The sequence below is a fragment of the Marmota monax genome, unplaced genomic scaffold (genome assembly GCF_021218885.2).
Source record: "Marmota monax isolate L192 unplaced genomic scaffold, Marmota_monax_Labrador192_F-V1.1 WCK01_AAM20220418_F8-fsc00210, whole genome shotgun sequence".
Taxonomy (NCBI): Eukaryota; Metazoa; Chordata; class Mammalia; order Rodentia; family Sciuridae; genus Marmota; species Marmota monax.
In genome coordinates, this window is record NW_026695248.1 from 922,145 (window position 1) to 941,839 (window position 19,695).

At 49.2% G+C, this 19,695-nt stretch overlaps 1 protein-coding gene across 6 annotated transcripts in view; it reads right to left on the reverse strand.

Moving 5' to 3' along the window:
• Window positions 1-2,458: 2,458 nt before the first annotated feature.
• Window positions 2,459-19,695, reverse strand: part of Cracdl (CRACD like) — a 139,343-nt gene continuing 122,106 nt past the window's right edge. For all 6 annotated transcript variants that reach the window (XM_046440359.2, XM_046440362.2, XM_046440361.2 and 3 more), the window contains 3 exons: window positions 5,446-5,624; window positions 4,379-4,523; window positions 2,459-3,253 (listed from right to left, as the gene is read on the reverse strand). In XM_046440359.2, coding sequence (XP_046296315.1) covers window positions 3,111-3,253; window positions 4,379-4,523; window positions 5,446-5,624 — 467 coding nt within the window. In that variant the 3' untranslated portion in view covers window positions 2,459-3,110. The remainder of the gene's footprint in view (window positions 3,254-4,378; window positions 4,524-5,445; window positions 5,625-19,695) is intronic.

Consider the following 19,695-nt stretch of genomic DNA (forward strand, 5'->3'; position numbering starts at 1 on the left):
TGCTGGGATTATAGGCGTGCACCCAGCTATAATGCCTTTAAAATATGTTTTGAATCCATCTGCTTCCTTCCACCTCCACCCAGCCAGGAAGCCACCATTGATGTTATAATCAGGCCACCTCCTCTGCAGACCCTTTCCTGACCTCCCAGTCTCGAGGAGGTGTTCTGCACTAACAAGTACCTTTGTTTTAGGCTCATTATTTCACATACTTCTGCTTTTTGCTGATTAAAAAAAAATACTTTTTTTTAGTTGTAGTTGGACACAGGACCTTTAGTTTACTTATTTATTTTTATGTGGTGCTGAGGATCGAACACAGGGCATCGCTTGTGCTAGGCAAGCACTCTACCGCTGAGCCACAACCCCAGCCCTGTTGATTCTTTTATACTGAATGTTTATTCATTGTGTCCCCTGCCAAATGACATGGGTGTGCCACAGGATTAACCTATTAGTTGGGGGATGTCCCTGGACCCCCGCAGATTGCCTCCACACAGCTATGAACTACATGAAATGGAGGAATGAATTTTGGAAGCAAGTGCCACATAGTCCAGGAAGGTGCTTGTGATTAAAAACGCACGAAACAGAAAACCCCGTGCACTTTCCCCAGCTCTTCTGAGGAAACGGAGGATGAGGGTGAAGGTGATCAACCAGGCAGACAACATGAGGTTCACGCTGGTGCCCTGGACAAAGGAGCCCTCAAGGTCAAAGTTAGAGCTCCCCTGTCTATACTGTCTTTGAGGACACAGATCTGCCTTGGCACCCAGCGCTTTTCAGAGATAGGGACATCCCTTGAGGGCAGAGTTGGGAAGCGTGGGGCCTAGCCTCACTTTCCAGGGGCTTGCCTGCTGTGGGATCTTGGACCATGACCTGAACCTCAATGTGCCTGGTTTTCTCAGCTCCAATGTGGAGGTGAGTGTTGATCCATGAAGGATTGTGAAAGGGTTCTGAAGAGGACCCATGAAGCACCCAGAGCAGTGCCTGGCTCATCTTTCTTCTTAGGAAAACCAAGGCTGGTAAGTCCTAGCAGGTCTTTACCATCTCTGATGCCTCTTCAGACTTCCAGTCATCCCCAAGACTTGGCTCCTGTCTTAGCCCCTCTTGTTACTGCAGAAGGATGTCTACCTCCATGCAGAGGGTGGTAGCAGCTGCAGACCACCCCCCGTGAATTCTCCTAGGGTCCTAAAAAGCTGCACCCTTCTAAGTCACCAGGCACCTGAAAAATTAAACCACATCCTGGAACACACAGAGGGTAGGAACTTCTGGTCTGAACAAAACGGAACCAAATACTTTCGATCTTACAGTGAAGTCTATTGCCTCAAAATGGCTTATCTGAAATGTTCTGCTAACAGGAGAAATGATAGTTTGGGGTAATCATAACCAACATGATTTTCATTTGTTTTTTCCAGTTAAAAATATTCATGTTAAGGACTGGGGTTGTAGCTCAGTGGTAGAGCATTTGCCTAGCACGTGTGAGGCACTGGGTTCGATCCTCAGCACCACATAAAAATAAATAAATAAGATGCAGGTATTGTGTCCATCTACAACTAAAAATATTTTTAAAAATATTCATGCTAAGCTTTTGGAGCAAAGCTAGCTAGATGGAGCTCTTGTGTGGAGCCTATTCACCACAGAATTCAGTATTGATGTCCTCTAAGAGAATGCAATTAATAAATCAATCTGATTGGGGGAAAAAAAAACTGTCCCGGGACTTTTTCACTAAAGTTAGACTCAATGAAGTCATGTAGTAGTAACAGCTAGAAAAATAATTTTCATGAAGATGAAGGATACAATAAAGGTAGTAGCCCTTAAGATACATAAAATCAAATTACAATATGTCATGGCATCTTACAATTCTGATTCCAGCTGTACAAATTCCCAAGGAGATTGGCTTGTTCAAAGGAACTTGTTGGAACTGTTTTCAAAAAGAGTCAGGTACAGTGGCATTTGCCTGTAGTTCCAGCTACTCGGGAGACTGAGTAAAAATGAAATTCACTTGAGGCAGGGGTTTGAGGCCAGCCAGGGCAACATAGTGATATTCCATTCAAAAAAACAAAGAAAAGAGGTATTATATAACCACCAAGACACAATTCTAAGATTCTGCCTGGCTTTTCCACGTTGTACATTCATGGTTCCTAATCTCTAACATACTGATAATCCAGTTTCTAATAGAAATGTGCAGGTTAGAGGAATCAGATGCTAATGAATGATAACTTCTCAAGAAATTTTTACATTTTACTGTGGTGTGCCACAGAGATGAGAAGAGAAAAGCTTATGTCATCTTCTAGCTTCTAAAAATGAACACCATAATTTTTGTTGGGGGGGGGTGCTGAGAACAAATTCAAAAAACATCAAATTCCCCAACCAACCCAGTTGGGAAGCTAAATGGAGGAAGGGAGAGACCTTGTGTTGCATTTAACTCCGTGTTGGAGGATGTCCCCTGGGAGTAGAAATAACATTCCTATATGCGACAGAGGCGTCTTTGAAACCTTTTATTAAACAGGCAATGAATTGTGCAATGGTCAAGGACACAGATGCCTAGTGGAAAAGTTTAAAAATTCACTTTTTGGAAACAGTCTATGAATCGTGAACCCTGCTATGTCCCTTTCTCTCCTTCTCAGACGGGCTATCTTCACAAAATCAGGTTGTTTTATAGCTGCTCTTGGAAATGGCGTCCCTGTTTTACCATACATGTCATGCCTGGTGGTGACACAGAAGGAGAAGACAGTCCACAGGCGAGACGGTGGCCGGAGACACGGCTGGTCTCAGGGGAGGTGTCACACCGGCTCCTGGGATGGCTTCTGTCCTGGGCTTGCCGTGTCTGAGGCCTCTTTACTAAGGGAGTTCTAAAAGGCTCGCATTCATACCTCTGGGCACAGGAGCTGGTTCCTGGACTTCTTCCATGTTGTTCTTGTTGGGGGCCCCTCCGGCCTGGGATTATGGCTGTGTGTTTGTCCTCTTTGTTGAGCCTGGCTTCTTCCCCTTCCCCGGGATCGTCAAGACGTGGTGATAAAATCAATCTAGAGTTTCACAGTCTGTTGACCACAATTTATCGGCAGTTTTAAACTAGGTGGCCTGTCAAGGTAGTGGACGTTTGCCATCGGCACGCCACTGATCTATTTTATGATTTGGGGCATGTCGCTCCATGCTTGAGATTTCTTTCTGGCAAGTTCCATCCAGGAAGGCTGATCTGCACTAGCATAACTGGCTCTCTTCAGCTGATGCAACTCCTTCTCCATCATCACCGCAGACTGAGCCGCTGGAAAGGAGAAAAAATAAACAGAAACCCGAGAGGGGAGTGTGAGTTTTCATTTCAGCCTTTTGCATTTCCTTAAATACATGCCAAAGTCTTCGCTGTGTTCCCAAACACGAAATTCATTAATACGTAAACGTGTGAAGACGGTGCAGGCGTAGAACATGTAATTTATGCGATAAAAAGGCTTAGAAGCAGATTTAAACAGTCCTGGCCACACAGCAAAGCCAGAAAAATGTTTAGAGCAAGACTGTAGGAAAGATGGAGGAGGCTGCACACATGACATGGTACACACGCCATTGAATTGGCCCCTCAAAGATAGTTAGGAAGGTAAATTTCTTGTGGTTATGACTTCATTTTTTCCCCCCCTCTTTGGTACCAGGGATTGAACCCAGAGGCACTTAACCACTAAGCCACATCCCCAACTCTTTTAAAAGTATTTTTTTAAAGGCAGGGTCTCGCTGAGTTGCTTAGGGCCTCACTAAGTTGCTGAGGCTGGCCTTGAATTCTCTATCCTCTTGCTTCGGCCTCCCGAGCAGCTGGGATTACAGCCGTGTGTCACTGCACACAGCTCTTGGTTATACAACTTTTATTGCAAAGAAATAAAATTTAAGAAATACTGGGGCTGAGGTGTGGCTCAGTGGTGCAGTGTGTGTTTGGATGCACAAGGCCCTGGGTTCAACCTCTAGCACCATGAAAAAAAAAAAAAAAGAATATGGATCCCTATAACAGAGATGAAACTCAAAAGCACTATGCCCCATGAAAGAAGGTAGGTGTAAAGGGGCACATCTTTTATGATTCTGTTTTATAAGAAATGTTCCCCAAAGGAAAATCTATGGAGACCAAAAAAAAAAGAAAAGATCAGTGAGTGGAGAGAGGCTGCAAACAGACATGAGCTTTCTTTAGAACGTGAGGGATTTCTGGATTTCTGTGAGGGTGGCCCACTATAAAGATATCCTCACTGAATGGCACCCCAGGAATGGGCAAGCTTCCTGGAGTGGGTATTACATCTTGATAAGAGCTGCATGAAAAAAACTCAACATGGCAAGAAATTCGACAGGGCAGGCCCAAACTTCAGGAGCCCTCTAGGATGACAATGACCGTGTTCAGGAACGTGTGCGGATCTCATACCCAAGTTCTGATGAGACAGCGAGATTCCTCGTTGCAGACCCTCCTTGAGACTGAGCTTTGCCCCCTGCCTCTGGGTCACAGTGGGCTTAGCAGGGGTCATCAGGAAAGACTTGCTGCGGACAAAGTCGGCTTGCTTCACGGGTTCCTAGGGTGAGACAAGAAAGGGACATACTGTCCAGCTGAATGGACTCAGAGAGGGACAAACACAGCCCAAGGGAGTGAGCTGCGAGGCGTCTCTCCAGAGATGCGCTGTGCCACTGGCTCTTGACAACTCTCTGATGTCCAGCATCAGAACGCTGGAGCTCCCGCTAGTGCCCAGAGTGACCCCAGCCTGCATGTGCATCGTGGCATCTTCCCTGTCCCAAATATGCAGCCGCAGGCCCAGATGCTGCATGGCAGGGTTCCATGCCAAACGCAACACAAACTGGGTTTGAAAATAGTCGTGTGACTTTTACAACACTCGGTATGAACCCACGCGCTCCAGGCTGGTTAATTTCTTTTATAAATTCCCTCAGCCTGCACACAGATCCAGGACAACTGAGGTTTGAAGGGAAGGAGGTCCTGCAGCAAGCTCGGCTCCTTCCTCACACAGCCACAATAGGGAGAGTAAACCCAGGGTTCCAGACCTGCAGCCCCAGGTGAGAATAGGGAGGCCCCACGGGCAGCACGTGCAGCCTTGTCATCACCACACAAAGAACTGAACCGGAGATGCTGACACTGCTGCTGGGTGCCTAAGCGAGAAGTTATTTTAACCTCCTTTCCATTTCTCCAGATGCTGAGCTGTGTTGCCTAGGAGGCAGGAGCAGAGCGCTGTCTCCGCTGCCTAGTGATTCACATGCCTCCCCACATTCCCAACAGCCCAGCCCAAGCACAGAGCAGGCAGACTGCTCCACCACGGAGGCTACAATCTGGCACATCATTGGTTTTGCTTTGCTGACCCTCGACCACATGTTGGCAATCATCACAGGTGACCGCCTGTCTCTGGGATGCCCATGTAGGATGTGCGGTCCCAGCCCCAGCTGCTCCCCACTGAGTGCACAGAAACAGAAGGCGCTCGCTCTCAGCACCTGGGCTCTGTCGGATGCCTTGGTCTGCTTTCCTGTTTCTGGTTTCAGGATCTGCACCCCAGGCTTGTCTTCCTGGGTGAGGGGCTGGTCTGGGAGCCCTCGCCGCTTCTGCCGGGCCATGGTGATCCAGGGTGGCGTGGGCTGCCCGTCAGCTCCGGGACCTGTTGGCAGACTCTTTTCTGTGGGTAGAGGCACAGGTTAGCAGGCCGCCCACTCCCTCTGCAGCTCCACCTTTGGCTTCTCCCACCGTATGGCACTGGCAAGGTGGCAGGGCCAGGGGCAGGAGGTCTGGGAGCACATGGGTGGGACTGACACTTTTCTTAAGGGGGACTTCATTTTCTTTCTAAAGATGAATCAAAGAGATTATGTTCCTCCAGTGTGAGCCACAAAAAAATTAAATACAACTGCCCTTCTAAGGTCAATGTGGATTTTAAAGCTAACTTCCTCCTAGGGAATCTTTCCTGGAAGGAGATAAAAATACACACATAAATAGACACAATTTTTTTTCAGTAGGATGCTATCATTGGGACCAGCGTGCACTCCCTGATTCCTGATTTGTTTGGATGCTATAGACACACTATTGTTTTCCTGTCTTTTTTTTTTTTTTTTTCCTGGTACTGGGGATTGAAACCAGAGACACTTAGCCACTGAGCCACATCCTCAATCTTTTTTTTATATTTTATTTTGAGACAGGGCCTCGCTAAGTTGCTGAGGACCTCTATAAGTGGCTGAGGCTGGCTTTGAACTCGAGATACTCCTGCCTCAGCCTCCTAAAGCTGCTGGGATTACAGGTGAGCGCCACCACGCCCGACTCTTCAGGTCTTTAACAACTGTTAACATAACCTTCTTTGGTGGAAAACAATACCAATGTCATTTCCTATTTTATGCCTTGTCCAGAGAACCCAGTAATTGCCTCTCAGGTAGAAGGTGGCAGGTGGCTGTGTGTTGAACATTGTATTTCTCATCTCTTGTTCTCAACCAGAGTTCCAGAGCATCCTCAAAGCTGCCTTTCTGGATTTTTGCTTTTATCTTAGGTGGCTCCTTTCTGTTCTCATCCTATTATTTCTTCACATTCGCACCCAATATGCCCTTCGCACCCTCCTCTCTGCCTCACCGGGTCTGTGTCGTGCTGATCAGGGGCACCTATCCACACCACATCAGCATAATAGAAACGGGGATTTCACTCTGGGTTTGAATTTATGGGAACTGCAGTTTTGTAAACAATGCAGCTTGGTTGAACTTGACCAGAGGTAACTGTTTTCTTTCCTTATACCGACAGTGTGCTGGCAGAACTCCATTCCAAGCACAGAAGGTCAAGACAAGCCACCTGTTGTGTGGCTTGTCTCTGGGACGGCAATGTTAATAGATACACTGTGTGTGTGTGTGTGTGTGCACGTGTTTGTGTATTCACATGTCTATGTTCATGTACACTCCCACAGGGGAAGTGGGCCCTGTACCTGCACCAGGAAGTACCAGTGTGTGATACGGTGACCCTCAGTGACAGTGGCACCAAGCATCTGGCCAGTCTTTCACCGATTGTCCTCTCTTTCCTTCTTGCTTCCTGCCTTCCCCTCCAAGGGCCATCCTTTCCTTACATTCCATATTTTCTTCTTTCCCACCTTCTTCCTTGTCAGGAAGGCAGACAGATCAGAGGGGCCCTGATTCCCTCCAGATCCTTTTATGGGGACTGTCCCGGGGCAAGCTCCTGGGCAGGGGGAAGCAGCACACCAAGAGGGACAGAGAAAAGCCACCACCTAAGGTGAGCTGAGAGGAGGATAACGGGGTAGACGTTTTCTACAATGCTGAGTCTCACAGAAGCTCACCTGTCCCAGGTGAGCACAAGCAGAGCCGGGTGATGAGGCATTCTGCTCTGTGGTACATCTAGGTGGCTCTTGTGGCCTGCACCCCCCAGCTCCCTGCCATTGGCACCCAGCTAGGGGCAGGAGCTGTGGGGTCTGGGGCATACTGTCCACCCCAGGAGGGCTGGAGAAGGGAATGAAGGCACAGGTGCTGTGCAGCACAAGGCAGGCTTCAGGGGTCCAAGGCCTTATGATGATGTGACAGCTGTGAAGCATGAACATTCAAGGTCAAGGTCGCTTCTGAGATTGCACACACTCAGAATGTCCTTAATCCTAGACAATGTAGATGTGTCAGATAAAATCAGTTGAAAACATCCCTTTGTTTACCTTTTCCTGCTTCAATACACAGACAGCCTTAATCTCCCGGGGATTTGGCGAAAGTCCTCTGACATCTCAAATTCTCCTCTCCAAGTGACAAGGCGTTTAAGCTGTCAAGAGTGCTGGGGTTGGCAACCAACATCCCAAGAACATTTCTCAGACCAGGGAGCTGCAATTTCAAGTCTGGATCTGTGTGATCCCCTTTGCTGAGGCCCTTAGAGACAGAGTCTCCCTCACAGCTACCCCAAAGGGAAGGAAGGCAGCAATCAGGTCTTAGAACACAGTGGACCAACACCTCTGGAAGGCAAGAGCTGGAGGTGCAGAAAGCTACTGTATGGCCAAGGCTCACCCCAGGCGATGCACATCACAGGGAAACAACGTTTGAAAAGAGGAAAATGCTTTCCTGTTGTTATTTAGGATAAGATTTGTCAAAAGAGCAGTTGGTCAGTTTGCTCTTCTCCAAATTCCTTCCCTCTTTGGACAGTCTCCCCTACCTCTAGGATTTCTTCTTGAAGAGTATAATATGTAAGCACTCATTTCCAAGAGAGCCTGTCCTCAGGCTTGGGATCAGTGGCTCTGCTAATGAGGACTGTTCCTTCCCTGGGGCCAGGGCAACCAAGCAGCTAATGACCTGCCCTGGGGGCTAGACGGCTGCGTTTAAGGCCTCAGGATAGCAACATGCTCTTAGGCTAATTCAAGAATCCCTCTGAGACATGGTTTCAGTGTCTAGTGAGGAAAATAGCAGAATCAACACCTCCTAGCATGGAGGTCATATCATTCCATGAGACAGCCCACCCTCTACACCTCCCAGCCTTGCTGGAAGATTCCATGAGGTCTTCCTGGAAAGCAGTTGGCATGGCTCCTGACACCTGGGTCTGCTCTGGGCCTTCGCTGTCCCCACAACCTCTGCTGTTGTTACTTTTATTTCTGGTGTTATTATTTCTCCTACAGAGGAAGGATGTAGACTTTGGTCAAATCCTACTCCAGTCCCAAGAGTAAGACTTAGGAGCCCTTGTTCCCTGTGCTGATAAGAACCCACAGGGTGCTTGGTTGTACCCCAGCTCCTTGCTGTGTCTGGCAGCCTGGCTGGCCCTCTGATACCTAAGGATTCAGTGGTTCCAGCAGGCGTGGTGCTGGTCTGCCTGCAAACCTCGTGAAGGGAGGGGCCTCATTCTGGTCATCTCTGCATCCACTGTGCCCAGCATGGGCCAGGCAGCAAGTGAGTGCCAGCAGGGTCTGAAGGCTACCCTGCCATGTCATGGAGAAGCCTGGCCCCGCGCACACCAGTGCGCCCTGGAGAGCCATCTCTAGGACAGCCATAGGGTCCTCTGTGCTGTAAGTTGTGGTGACTCTGGTGGGATGTGATGCAGTAACATGCTGCTCAAGATGGTAGCCTGGTTTTCACCCATAATCCCAGGAGACACACCCATGTGTCACTCTTCAGATTCCTCCTCTCACAAGACTCTGGTACCACAGTGTCCAGAGCCAGCATCATGACCCAGACCACATCATGACGGAGCAATCAATGTTCATGAAGACGTAAAATGGACCATTCCCCAAATCCTCAATGTTAAGCCATTTCTAAGGATGTTCAACCACCCCTACCTGGGACCGGTGCATTTCATCACTTAATAATGACTCACTGAATGGTGATAGTTATCCTCCCCAACCCTTTTGGGGGATGCCTGTTAAAATTGAGCCTTAAGGTCTGATTTCATTAAGACTTCTAGAGTGCCCACCTGGGGCCAGGATGGTGCTCTGGATCACGCCCTGTCTGACACCTGGGTCACAGGTGAGTCTGGAAGCTGGCAGCTGCCATGAACTGTCCTCTGAGTGAGAGTCAATGAGCCCTCAGATGTAAAACCCTGTGGTTCCTTGCCCTTTGGCCCTAGGGTAACCCAGCAGGATGGCCAGATTCCTGCGCCTCATTTAGCAAAGTACATGTGCACATTGTACAAACTGAGAAAGTAGATAAGAGTATAACAAAGGGAGACAAAAAATGTTTCCCATGAGGCATCAACTCAAGGGAGCTGTGTGAAGACTTACCAACCTTTCTCTGCTTGGCTACCATCTTAAAAATGCATATGGCGCAGCTCATTCCCAGGATTTTAACACTGTCTATGGAAGAGGCCAGAATGGATCCATTAAGACTTCCAATCTCAAGTGAAGGCGTCATCATCTTTTCTCATAAGTAGCTGGAGCCAGAGGAGTGGACCAAGCCCCGGTGCTTTGAGAGGCAGAGTTTGGTCCTGTCCTTGTCTGCCCTCTAGGTCCTCAGTCACAGGCCTGTTGACATGGTGGGAATGGGATGTGCAGACAGATGCCAAGAGGACCCCTGGAGCAGTCGTGGGCCCTGGGGACACTCCTGGCCTCACCCACATTTCAGGCTTCCTTCTTGAAGAGCTTCCACTTGTTGTTTTTTTTTTGTTTTTGTTTTTGTTTTTGGTTTTAAAAGCATTTATTGATCTATCGTCTGTCCTGGATTAGACAGACTGATCAATACCCACCGGCAAAGTCTACAGCGGCTCTTCATCAGTTCTGTGCACGTGCCAAACTGTGCCATCTTACCTGGGGCTTGCACTGCTCGCCTGAAGTCACTCTCCAAACCGTGGGCATTTGTGGGGCGAGCAGGAGTTTCTCATAGAGCAAGCTCCCACATCCAGTGATGGGAGCCAGGGCTATGACCCACCAGCTCCACTTCCCAATTAAACTTATCACCGCTCCTTCTTTTTCATGTTCAACAGGCAATCCTAATAGTTCTCCGAGTCTCACTGATAATTCACAGACTTGCTCAAGTGTGTTTGGAACCTCTAGCCAACACTCACGTGATGTGGCCACTCGTAGATAATGGCTGGTGACTCGCCTGATGTGGCCCTGCCCAGCTGAGGCTGAACAGGAGCGCACTCTGTCTTCGTTTTAGCTCTATATTGTACATAAGTGTCCTCTCTGTGGCCTAAAAGGCACATTTGGGGGGCTTTTGCTTGGTGTTCTCGTTACTCGGTATAACTGCCACACAGCCTGATGAAACTCAATAACTCCTGAGTTATTGCTCAACCTCTAATTCTGTTTCGCCCCAAGGACAGGATGTTGATGGATGAGGAGCGCCTTGTGACTAGATCAGCTAAAACCTGTGGGGTCCAAGATGGCCTCCCGAATGACCTCTAATAGACCCCAAATCCCTCAAGATTGAAGAATGAAGCAAGACAAGAGGGGAATTGTTACTGAGGAAAAACTTAAATAAACCTTCTGGTTTCATTTGCTCTTCGTTGATTTTAAAAATCACCAATTTTGGAGGCCACACACAGTGGGGCAATTCATTATAGGTCCCCCCCTATCTCTGCTGTAGATAACATCTCTGACATGTGGGTCATGGTGATAAGGGTGGCCTAGGTTACTCTTCAGGGACCTGAAGACTGCTTCTGCTGAAAACACTGGCTTTCACGGGGTCCTGCAGAAGTCCAACGGGCGACTGAAATGGAATAGAAATGCTTGGCATCTCTGTCTGCCTTCTGTCTGTCTGTCTGTCTGTCTGCTTTGTTGCTTTAACCTCTGGGTCAGATTCTCCTCAGCATTGCATGTAGACATGCTGATCATCTGAGAAATGTTTAGTCCAAGCTAATCACAGGGGGTTAACTTGACCCAGACTTGCTGAATTGCTTCCCACCCTCAAAGCTAGGACGCCTACCAGCTACCATGATCGGAAACACCAGACCACAAAAGTAGTGCAAAGAAATGGCAGCCAAGTTCCTGGAAGATCTCTGCCCATCCCCAGAAAAGACAGGATACTCCTCCCTCTTTTTAGTCTCTCCCTTTGCCTCACATTCCTATCCTGACCTCTCTGCCCCTCAGTTGAGAGGCTGACCTGTGAGCAGGGGCTCCCACTTCTCCATTCCTTGGCACTGAGGGAAGCCATTCTTTCTCCCCAACACTCCTCTCTTGGACATTGGTTTTTCCGTGGGAGGAGCCTTCTGATGGCTTTGGAAGCATTTTCACAGTTTGAAGTGGCCCCAAGTATAGTGCTGTTTAGAGTTCCGAAGGGCAAAGAAGCTGTGATGTGCCCCAAGTTCAATGTCAATGATCAGCAGTGCATCTTAAATTAGGCGTCTTGGAACTGAAACACACCTATAACTGTGTGACGTACTGGTAGGTGGACAGGGTGACCAGAGGATCCCAGGAACCTCACCCTAAAATCCCTTCAGCTGCCTGTGTGATCACTTCTGGATCTGTGTACCTCTGGGTAAGTACATTATCCATCGATACAAAGTGAATCTCAACCAACAATGAAAAACGACTCTAAGGTGGTCAGGGCACACGAGGGGCTTGGAGTCAGCTGCTATCCACACACCCAGAGGCGTCTCTGCAGCCCAGAGCTGCTCTACCCTGCAAGGAGACTAGGTGCCAAAGAACACTGAGGGATGACAAGAGGCGCCCTCTGCCTTGTCAACAGACCCTTCATTTCCCCTGGGTCTCAAGTGCACCCTGGGGTCTCTGCCCCTTGTCCAGGCCATCTCCCTCCTCCTGCTTCCATTTCCAGTCCTAAAGGAGACTCCACAGACCAGCAAGGGCAGGGGATTTGCTTCTCCACACAAACCCACTACACCGCCTCGTAGCAAAATGGAGCTCTCAAGAGGACAGTCACCGCATCCATGTCTGCAGCCTCTTTCCCAGCTTTGCACTCAAGGGCCAAACTGTGCCTCTCCGGTTCCCTCCTCCCAGGTCAGGAGGCACAGGCAGGGGGCTCCTTGCTTGACTCTTCTGCTTCCCCAAGATTCAGAAACCCACCCTCCCTGACCTCCATACCCCCCACGCACGGTCTTCAAACTCACACAGCAGAATGAAGAAAAGAGCCACCGTTGCTTTCAATGGTCAGGGCAGGTGTTCATATCCTGAGAGGTGAGAGCTGGTGAAGGCCAGGACGAGTCCTCGGCCATGGACAGTCTCTGCGAAGCTCCACCTAACACGGTGCCACAGGCAGCATGTCGTGGTTTGTAACTCACTGGCCCCAGTGAGGTCAAGGGAGTTGGAAGGTCTCTCAGGGCAGCACGAGAAGGACATATTCACCATGGTGGAGTGGTCAGCCCTTGCCCCAGGGCCAGGGTTTGCTCCATAGGAGGACTTTCTGAGAGTCTTCTTCCAAATGAGGCCTGGGGTTGGCCTTGTTCATTGTTCTAGTCCAAACTGTTTCCGGGCTCTGCTGCCCACAGGTGAAATCCATCGAGAAGGCATTTGTGAAGAAAAACCACCGTGGGAATCACTTCTGGATCTGGATGTGTCGGGCGAGTCCTGGAAGCTGGTCACCCACGTGCAGGCCTGCTCACTGGGGGCACCCCAAGGGCAGATGCTTTGCCAGGTTCTTTTCCTGACTCCAGGGGCAGCTACCCAGTGCTCGGCATGGCAAGGCCGGCTGACACCCCAGAGTGGCCAAGCCCAATCCCCATGTCCCCAGGAACAAGTGGTAAACGGAGGAGCTGGACTGAAAGCATATTTTCTCAAGGGTCACTCTCTGTGCATTTAAAGCCAGCCTCTCAGCAGAAGGCAGTGAGCCAGGTCCACCTCTGAGCCCAGAGACAGGTGGTCGCCATTCCCTGCCAGGTGATCTGACTGGGGCCTTAGGAGATGTGAGGCAGGAAAGGCACCTCTGGGGTCCAGCAGATGAATGATGAAACCATCCTGCCGCAAGGCACTCTCATCCTGCAACTGGAATGTACACAGACGCCTCCCCTGGGGTTCCTTGGCCCTCCCTGCCCACCTGAGGATCTCTCCAACAGCTGGAATTCCATGAGAATTGTCTGGAGGCCAAGAGGGAACAGCCATCTAGGGATGGTCCTTATCTACCAAGCTCAGATTTCTCCTCCTCTATTGGACACCTGGGCCCTCTGTCCCCAAGCCCTAGGCATGTAGGGGGTGGGTTCTCCCTTCCAAAACAATGCTCTATTTTCAGAGCAGAATCTTGCTCATGATGACATCACAACGCTCCTCCACATGCAAGGACACTGGGTCAGTTTCCTCTCTCAGAAGAAAGTGACCCAAATGGTCATAAGTGGTCACATGGCCAGTATGTGACAAAGCTTGGCCATGAGGACCTGACCTGATTTTCCTTCTCTGCAGCACACAGTATATATATGGCACATGAAGGGATGTGACCACACATTCCTATGCACTGACTCCCTCCCCACATAACTTACTCATGAGTGGCAAACAGAGTTCCTTACTTGACCGTGGTGCCACTGACACTGGGCTGGGCAGCTCTGTGTCCTGGGGCACTGTCCTGTTCATTGGAGAATGTTCATCACCTCTACCCACCAAATGCCGGCAACCCCCACCCCCTCCTCTCTCCCATTGTGATAATCAAATCTGTCTCCAAGTACCGCCAAATGTCCCCTGAAGGACAAAATCATTCCCAGCTGAGAACCACTGCAGCACAGCTTAAGAGTGCAGAGAGCAGGAGCCACAGAACCCACCCCTTGTGGCCCCAAACTCTCCCACACAGTTTTCTAGCTATGTGTCCTGGGCACGTTCCTTCTTCCATACTTCAGATTTCCTGCTCATTAAATAAGATTACTGTTGGAAATTAATATATAAAGCATTTAATACGATACTTGGTACCTAGAAAACACTTAGTATATGTTAATTACCATTGTCATTATTTACTCATTTACAGAATGTGTAAGTGGTGGGTAAATCTGACTCTGGGAAGCTGATCAGATATACAGACAGAGAGGTAAAATTAATGGTGCTTGAATGCCCAAGACTTTTTTTTTTTTATACCAGGAATTGAACCCAGGGACAATTAGCCACTGAGCCACATCCCCAGTCTCTTTTATCTTTTTATTTAGAGACAGGGTCTTGCTAAGTTGCTGAGCGCCTCACTAAGTTGCTGAGGCTGGCTTTGAACTTGTGATTTTCCTGCTTCAGCCTCCTGAGCTGCTGGGATTACAGACGTGTGCCACTGCCCCTGTCTCCCAAGACATTTTTGAGAAGAGCAATGTCCTTGCAGGATCTCAGAAAGATGCTATTTGCTAATGACAGTCCCCAAATAACACACTGTCTACATTGGCACTATCCAAGAGAACTTTCTGTGACAATGGAAATGTTTTTATGTGCTATTGCCTAGTCGTACGTGGCTCCTGAGCCCTGGAAATGTGGCTGGTGTGACTAAGGAAGTGAATTTTTAATTTAATTTGAATTTACATTTGAACAGCCTAATGGACACTAGTAGCAAGTGGCTCCATGGTGGATACCACACTTCTGGATCCTGGCCACTCAAAGTGGGGTCCTCAGACCAGCGGGGCTGTTATCATGCATAAATGATGAATCAGAAATAGCAACTTAATCAGATTTTTAAGCACTTTCTAGTTTGAGGAATGCCCTAGAAGAGGGGATCTCAACACTGGTCACTCATTAAAACCACCCGGGACCCTTTAAAAACAGCCTTGTCTGGTAGTCCCTTGGACCAGTCCATCAGCCTCTGGGGGTGAGCTCCCAGGTGACCCTGATTTCTGCAGCCAGCATTGCCAACTGCCAACCTCCTTGCCACTGGGCAGATGTTCCCTCCTGGGAACCTTCAAGGGCAAGCCCGGGGTGTTTCCTTTGTGGCTGAGACAGAGTGTCCAGCTAGCCATATGGCCCACTTCCTGAGAAAGGAGCTGACAGATGACTCACCTCTGCAGGCTCTGCTTGTGTACGGCCCCCAGGACGTTTACTCCCAGGGCTGTGCAGGGTAGGTGCCCACACAGTCACCACCTTTGGCCTCACTTCTTGCCACTTTCTCTGGCTTTTGGGCCCCTCTGTCCTCAGCCTTCCTCCGAGAGGCCTGGGACAGCTGCCCACTTGTCACAACAACACTGCTTTCTCCTCTTCCCCCCCTCCTCCTCCCCTGACCTTGGGGTCAAGTCCACAAGGGGCATCACTCCCCCCCAGGGTTAATGACCACCCTGGAAAAAGTGCCGAAGTAGCCCCTCTGAAGTGGGGGCCACTGCCCCTCCGCCCCCTGGGGGTGGGCTGCATCTGCAGGTTCCAGACAGAGCAATGCACGCCCCACCCTGATGTTCTCTGCCCCAGATGGAAACTTGAGTCCCAGAATCTTCCCAGTCCTTCTCAGGTCCCAGCAGTCACTGAAGTCACTTTGGTTGTGATCAGTAATGAGAACTCATGGCCTCCGAGCCCAGTCAGGTGACGTCTCCTGTCTCCTGAACGCGTGGTGTCTGAGCCGGGGTTCCTTTCTCAATATTGAGAATCAGTTGGGAGGACAGTCAGGGCTGTCCTGTGATTGGCACCTGCCACTCTCTCAGTGGGTTTTGTTCTGGTCAGGCTTGACTGATGTCCAAAACTGACTCTGGAAGGTTCCTGTCCATGGCTGGGTCCTTCTGGCTATGACTCTGCTCCCCAGTGTCCCCCTGCCCTCTAGGTAGCCCATCAGGCAGGGCTCTGGGAGAAGATGGGTCATGAGGTACCCCTTTCTGGCCCATAGCCATGAGTCCAGTACCAATCCTCCATGTGCCCAAATTGAAGGGTACATTTGTCCAGTTATCCAAGAAGTTTCATGGGAGCCCTCTGTGGAGACTCTGGGTGAGGGAGGTTCCCCTAGTCCATGCCTCCTGACCTAGGGGCTCACAGAACTACAGCTGTGCTCTCCAAGGGAGTTTCAAACCCCCCACCCTTCCTGGGGTGGGTGGGATCCTGACTTGCCACTGATCTTCAACACATTCTCTGGGTCTATCAAGCTCTGCCTATGCACTGGCACCTTAAGCACAACCAGGATGGGGAGAATCCCAGTCAGACTGTGTTCTTTGCAGCTGAGATAAGGACACTTGGGTGCATCCTTAGGAAAGCATGATGGTACTATATGGAACTGCCACATGTTTCAGTTAAAATGCTCTTGCTGTCCTATGTTCCCTTATTATTAATAGCCTCACTTTCCAAAGGAGGAAATTAAGGCTTAGAAGTTGAGAAACTCAATTTGCTTGGGGTCCCCCAGCCCCTGAGGGGTATAGCTGAGTCAAACCTCCAGATCCAAGTCCTCAGTCTCACCTGTAGCTCCTGCCTTGCTTTGCTCTCTCATCCCTGCACTGGTCATGCACCCGTGGCCTGAGGACCCCCACTGCAGGACAGGAACCCTGGGCAGGGTGTTCAACAGAGGGGAAAAAAATCCAGATATTCCTAAGAAGTTGAGTTGGGGGTGAGCTGAAATGTGGTCCATGTGGCAGAGGTCGGTAGCTGGGGGTAGGCGTGAAGCTAGGGGAGAGTCAGGGAGTGAGGGGGAGGGCAAGAGCTTAGAACAGTAGAATTTTGACTGGTCAGCAGGCGTGGTGGCACACGCTGCCTGTAATCCCAGTAGCTCAGGAGGCTGAGACAGGAGGATTGCAAGTTCAAAGCCAGCCGCAGCAACTTAGCAAGGCCCTAAGCAACTTAGCAAGGCCCTGTCTTTAAATAAAAAATAAAAAAAGGGCTGGGGATGTGGCTCAGTGGTTAAGCACTCCTGTGTTCAATCCCTGGTATCCCCTTCCCCAAAAGAAACCCCCAAATAAAAAACAAACAAAATAATTACTGAGTGGGCAGAATCTAAAAGGCCTTAAGTAGCTTACCAAGAAGTTTGAACTTTGCTCTGTGACGGGGAGGCAGAGTTTTTAAAGAGGAAGCTCCACGGTTATGAAGCCAAGCCCACGTCCCCAGAGCATAATGGTAAAGCGATGTCCTGAGCGGGCAAGAGCACAGTAGAGGCCCAGTCTCATGGACAACTACTTGGTGCTGTCCCTAGCCAAGCCCAAGCAGGTGTCCTGGGCACTGTGCACCTGCAGAGATCACAGCTATGCAGACCCCTCCATGCCAGAGCAGGCCTGAGGCACAGTAAGCCAGGGCCGAGGCCAGCCAGAGTACACCACCTGTCACCCCACTGCGGCTTGGCCCAGGCCCAGTGTGGACGCCTGCTCCACACAGCACAGCAGCCTGGAAGACCCTGGCACCCATGACCCACCAACTTCAACCTCCCGGGAAACTGGGATTTCAGTGAGCAGCAAGAAAACAGAGTGGGACAGACCTGGACGAAGTCCAGACTTGAGGGTTCACCAACAGTGTTAGTACTTTCCCAAACCCTGACTGCATGAATCTGGACCTAGAGCACCCATCCAAACGCCACGTAGACCCCTGGACTAGCAGGCTCAAGCGGCAACCCCTCTCCAGTCCCCTCTCGCCTGCAGAATTGTTTCTGTTCACCCTTGAATAAATGCTGCTCTTACCCTCACTCATCCCCAACTGTGGATTCCATTCATTGAATTTGCAGGAGAAGAATCCGGAAAGAAGAAATTTGACAGTGTCTGCTGGGGTCTGCGGCACCCCTAGAGGGCACAGCCCACCATTAGGAGCTGCAACAGGGTTCTCAGCTGCAGGGACCTCCAGCAGAAGTGGAGAACTCGGGTTTCAGTTAGATCCATGACACCGAAGAGAGAGTGAGAAGCGAGTTGGAAGGAGGTCAGATTCAAGGAGAGGAGGGCTGGTATGGGGACAGGAATGCAGGGAGGGTAAAGGCACTTCCCACTAGGAACTTGCTGCCCAGGGTGTACAACATGACTGACATTTTTCTTCCACCAGGTCAGCTGTTGGGGGAGAGACTGGCCCTGCCCAGTGCTGACGAGAGGAGATAGTCTCTGCAGGGCAGGAAGAAGCTTGAAACAGTATGGCCCTTATGGAGGGCGATTTGAAGTTGCCTACTAGACGTGCAAATGCCCTGTGATCTAGAGAATCCACTCAGGAATAGATCCCAGAGAACTGAGGGTGCTAGGGATGGACAAAATGACAAGCACAGCACTGTGGACAAGAGGGCAGAACTCAAAGCAAGAGCAGCGCCCTGTCGGGAGGGGACTGGCTCAAGGAATGCCGTGACTGCTCAGGTGGTGCTTCAAAGAATGAGCTCAAGGCCACTCACTCCAATCTGAAGGAACATCTCGCTTCATCATGCAATGGAAATATCAGACGTGTCTGTACCGTGTTTTGTGATCAACAATGGAGGGTTCGTGTGTCTATATTGGTTGTTAGTGGCAGTTCCCTCTGAGGGGACTGCGGAAGTTTACAAAGGGGTAAAGAGGAGGTCACTATCTCTCTTGTGTATTTTGAAATTTACACACAGTAAAATTCACTTTCTTTGTTGTGAAGTTCTGAATTTTAACAACACATGCTTAGATTCTTGTAACAGCCATCATGAATTGGACGGGGTAGTGCCAATATCCTGGAGAATGTTCCTGTCCTTCATCTTTTTAAAAATTTATTTTTTAGTTGTTGATGGACCTTTATCTTATTTATTTATTTATAGGCTGTGCTGAGAATCGAACCTAGTGCCTCATACACGTGAGGCAAGTGCTCTACCACTGAACCAAGACCCCAGTCCCTGTCCTTCATCTTTGTAGAAAAAAATCCTGTCTTTACCTCCAGCCCCTGGCAATTACTGATCTCTTCTCTACCTCTGTATTTTTGCCTCTTCCAGACTGCATGTAAATGGACTAATTCAGCTTATAATCTTTTGCAACTGACTCCATTTACAGTTAGCATTCATCCATGTTGTTGTGCATTATCAAGAGTTCATTTTTCTTGCTGAATAGTATTCCATTGCACAGATGTATCACTGCTTATTCATTCACCAGCTGAACAATATTTGGGTTATTGCTAGTTTCTGGTGATTATGAAAAATGCTGTAATAAACACTCACCTATGTGTTTTTTGGAACTGAGTTTTTCATTTAGCTAGGATAAACACTTAGAGGTGGGATTGCTGGGTCACAAGGCAAGTGTGTCAAAGAAGATGTCAAATTGTTTTCCAATGTACTGTACCATTTTCTACTCTCATCATCAATACATAAAGAAATGCACGGTAACAGAATGAGAGTGCCATTCCACATCCTCCCTGGCACATGGTATATTGATATTTTTTTGTTTTGGCTATTTTAATAACTTAATGATTAAGGTTTTGTGTTTCCCTAATGGCTGATGGAGCTGAACACTTTCTCATGTGCTTACCTGACATATGCATATCTTCTCTGGTAGATATTCATTATTTTTGCCCATTTTCTAATTGGTTTGTTTTT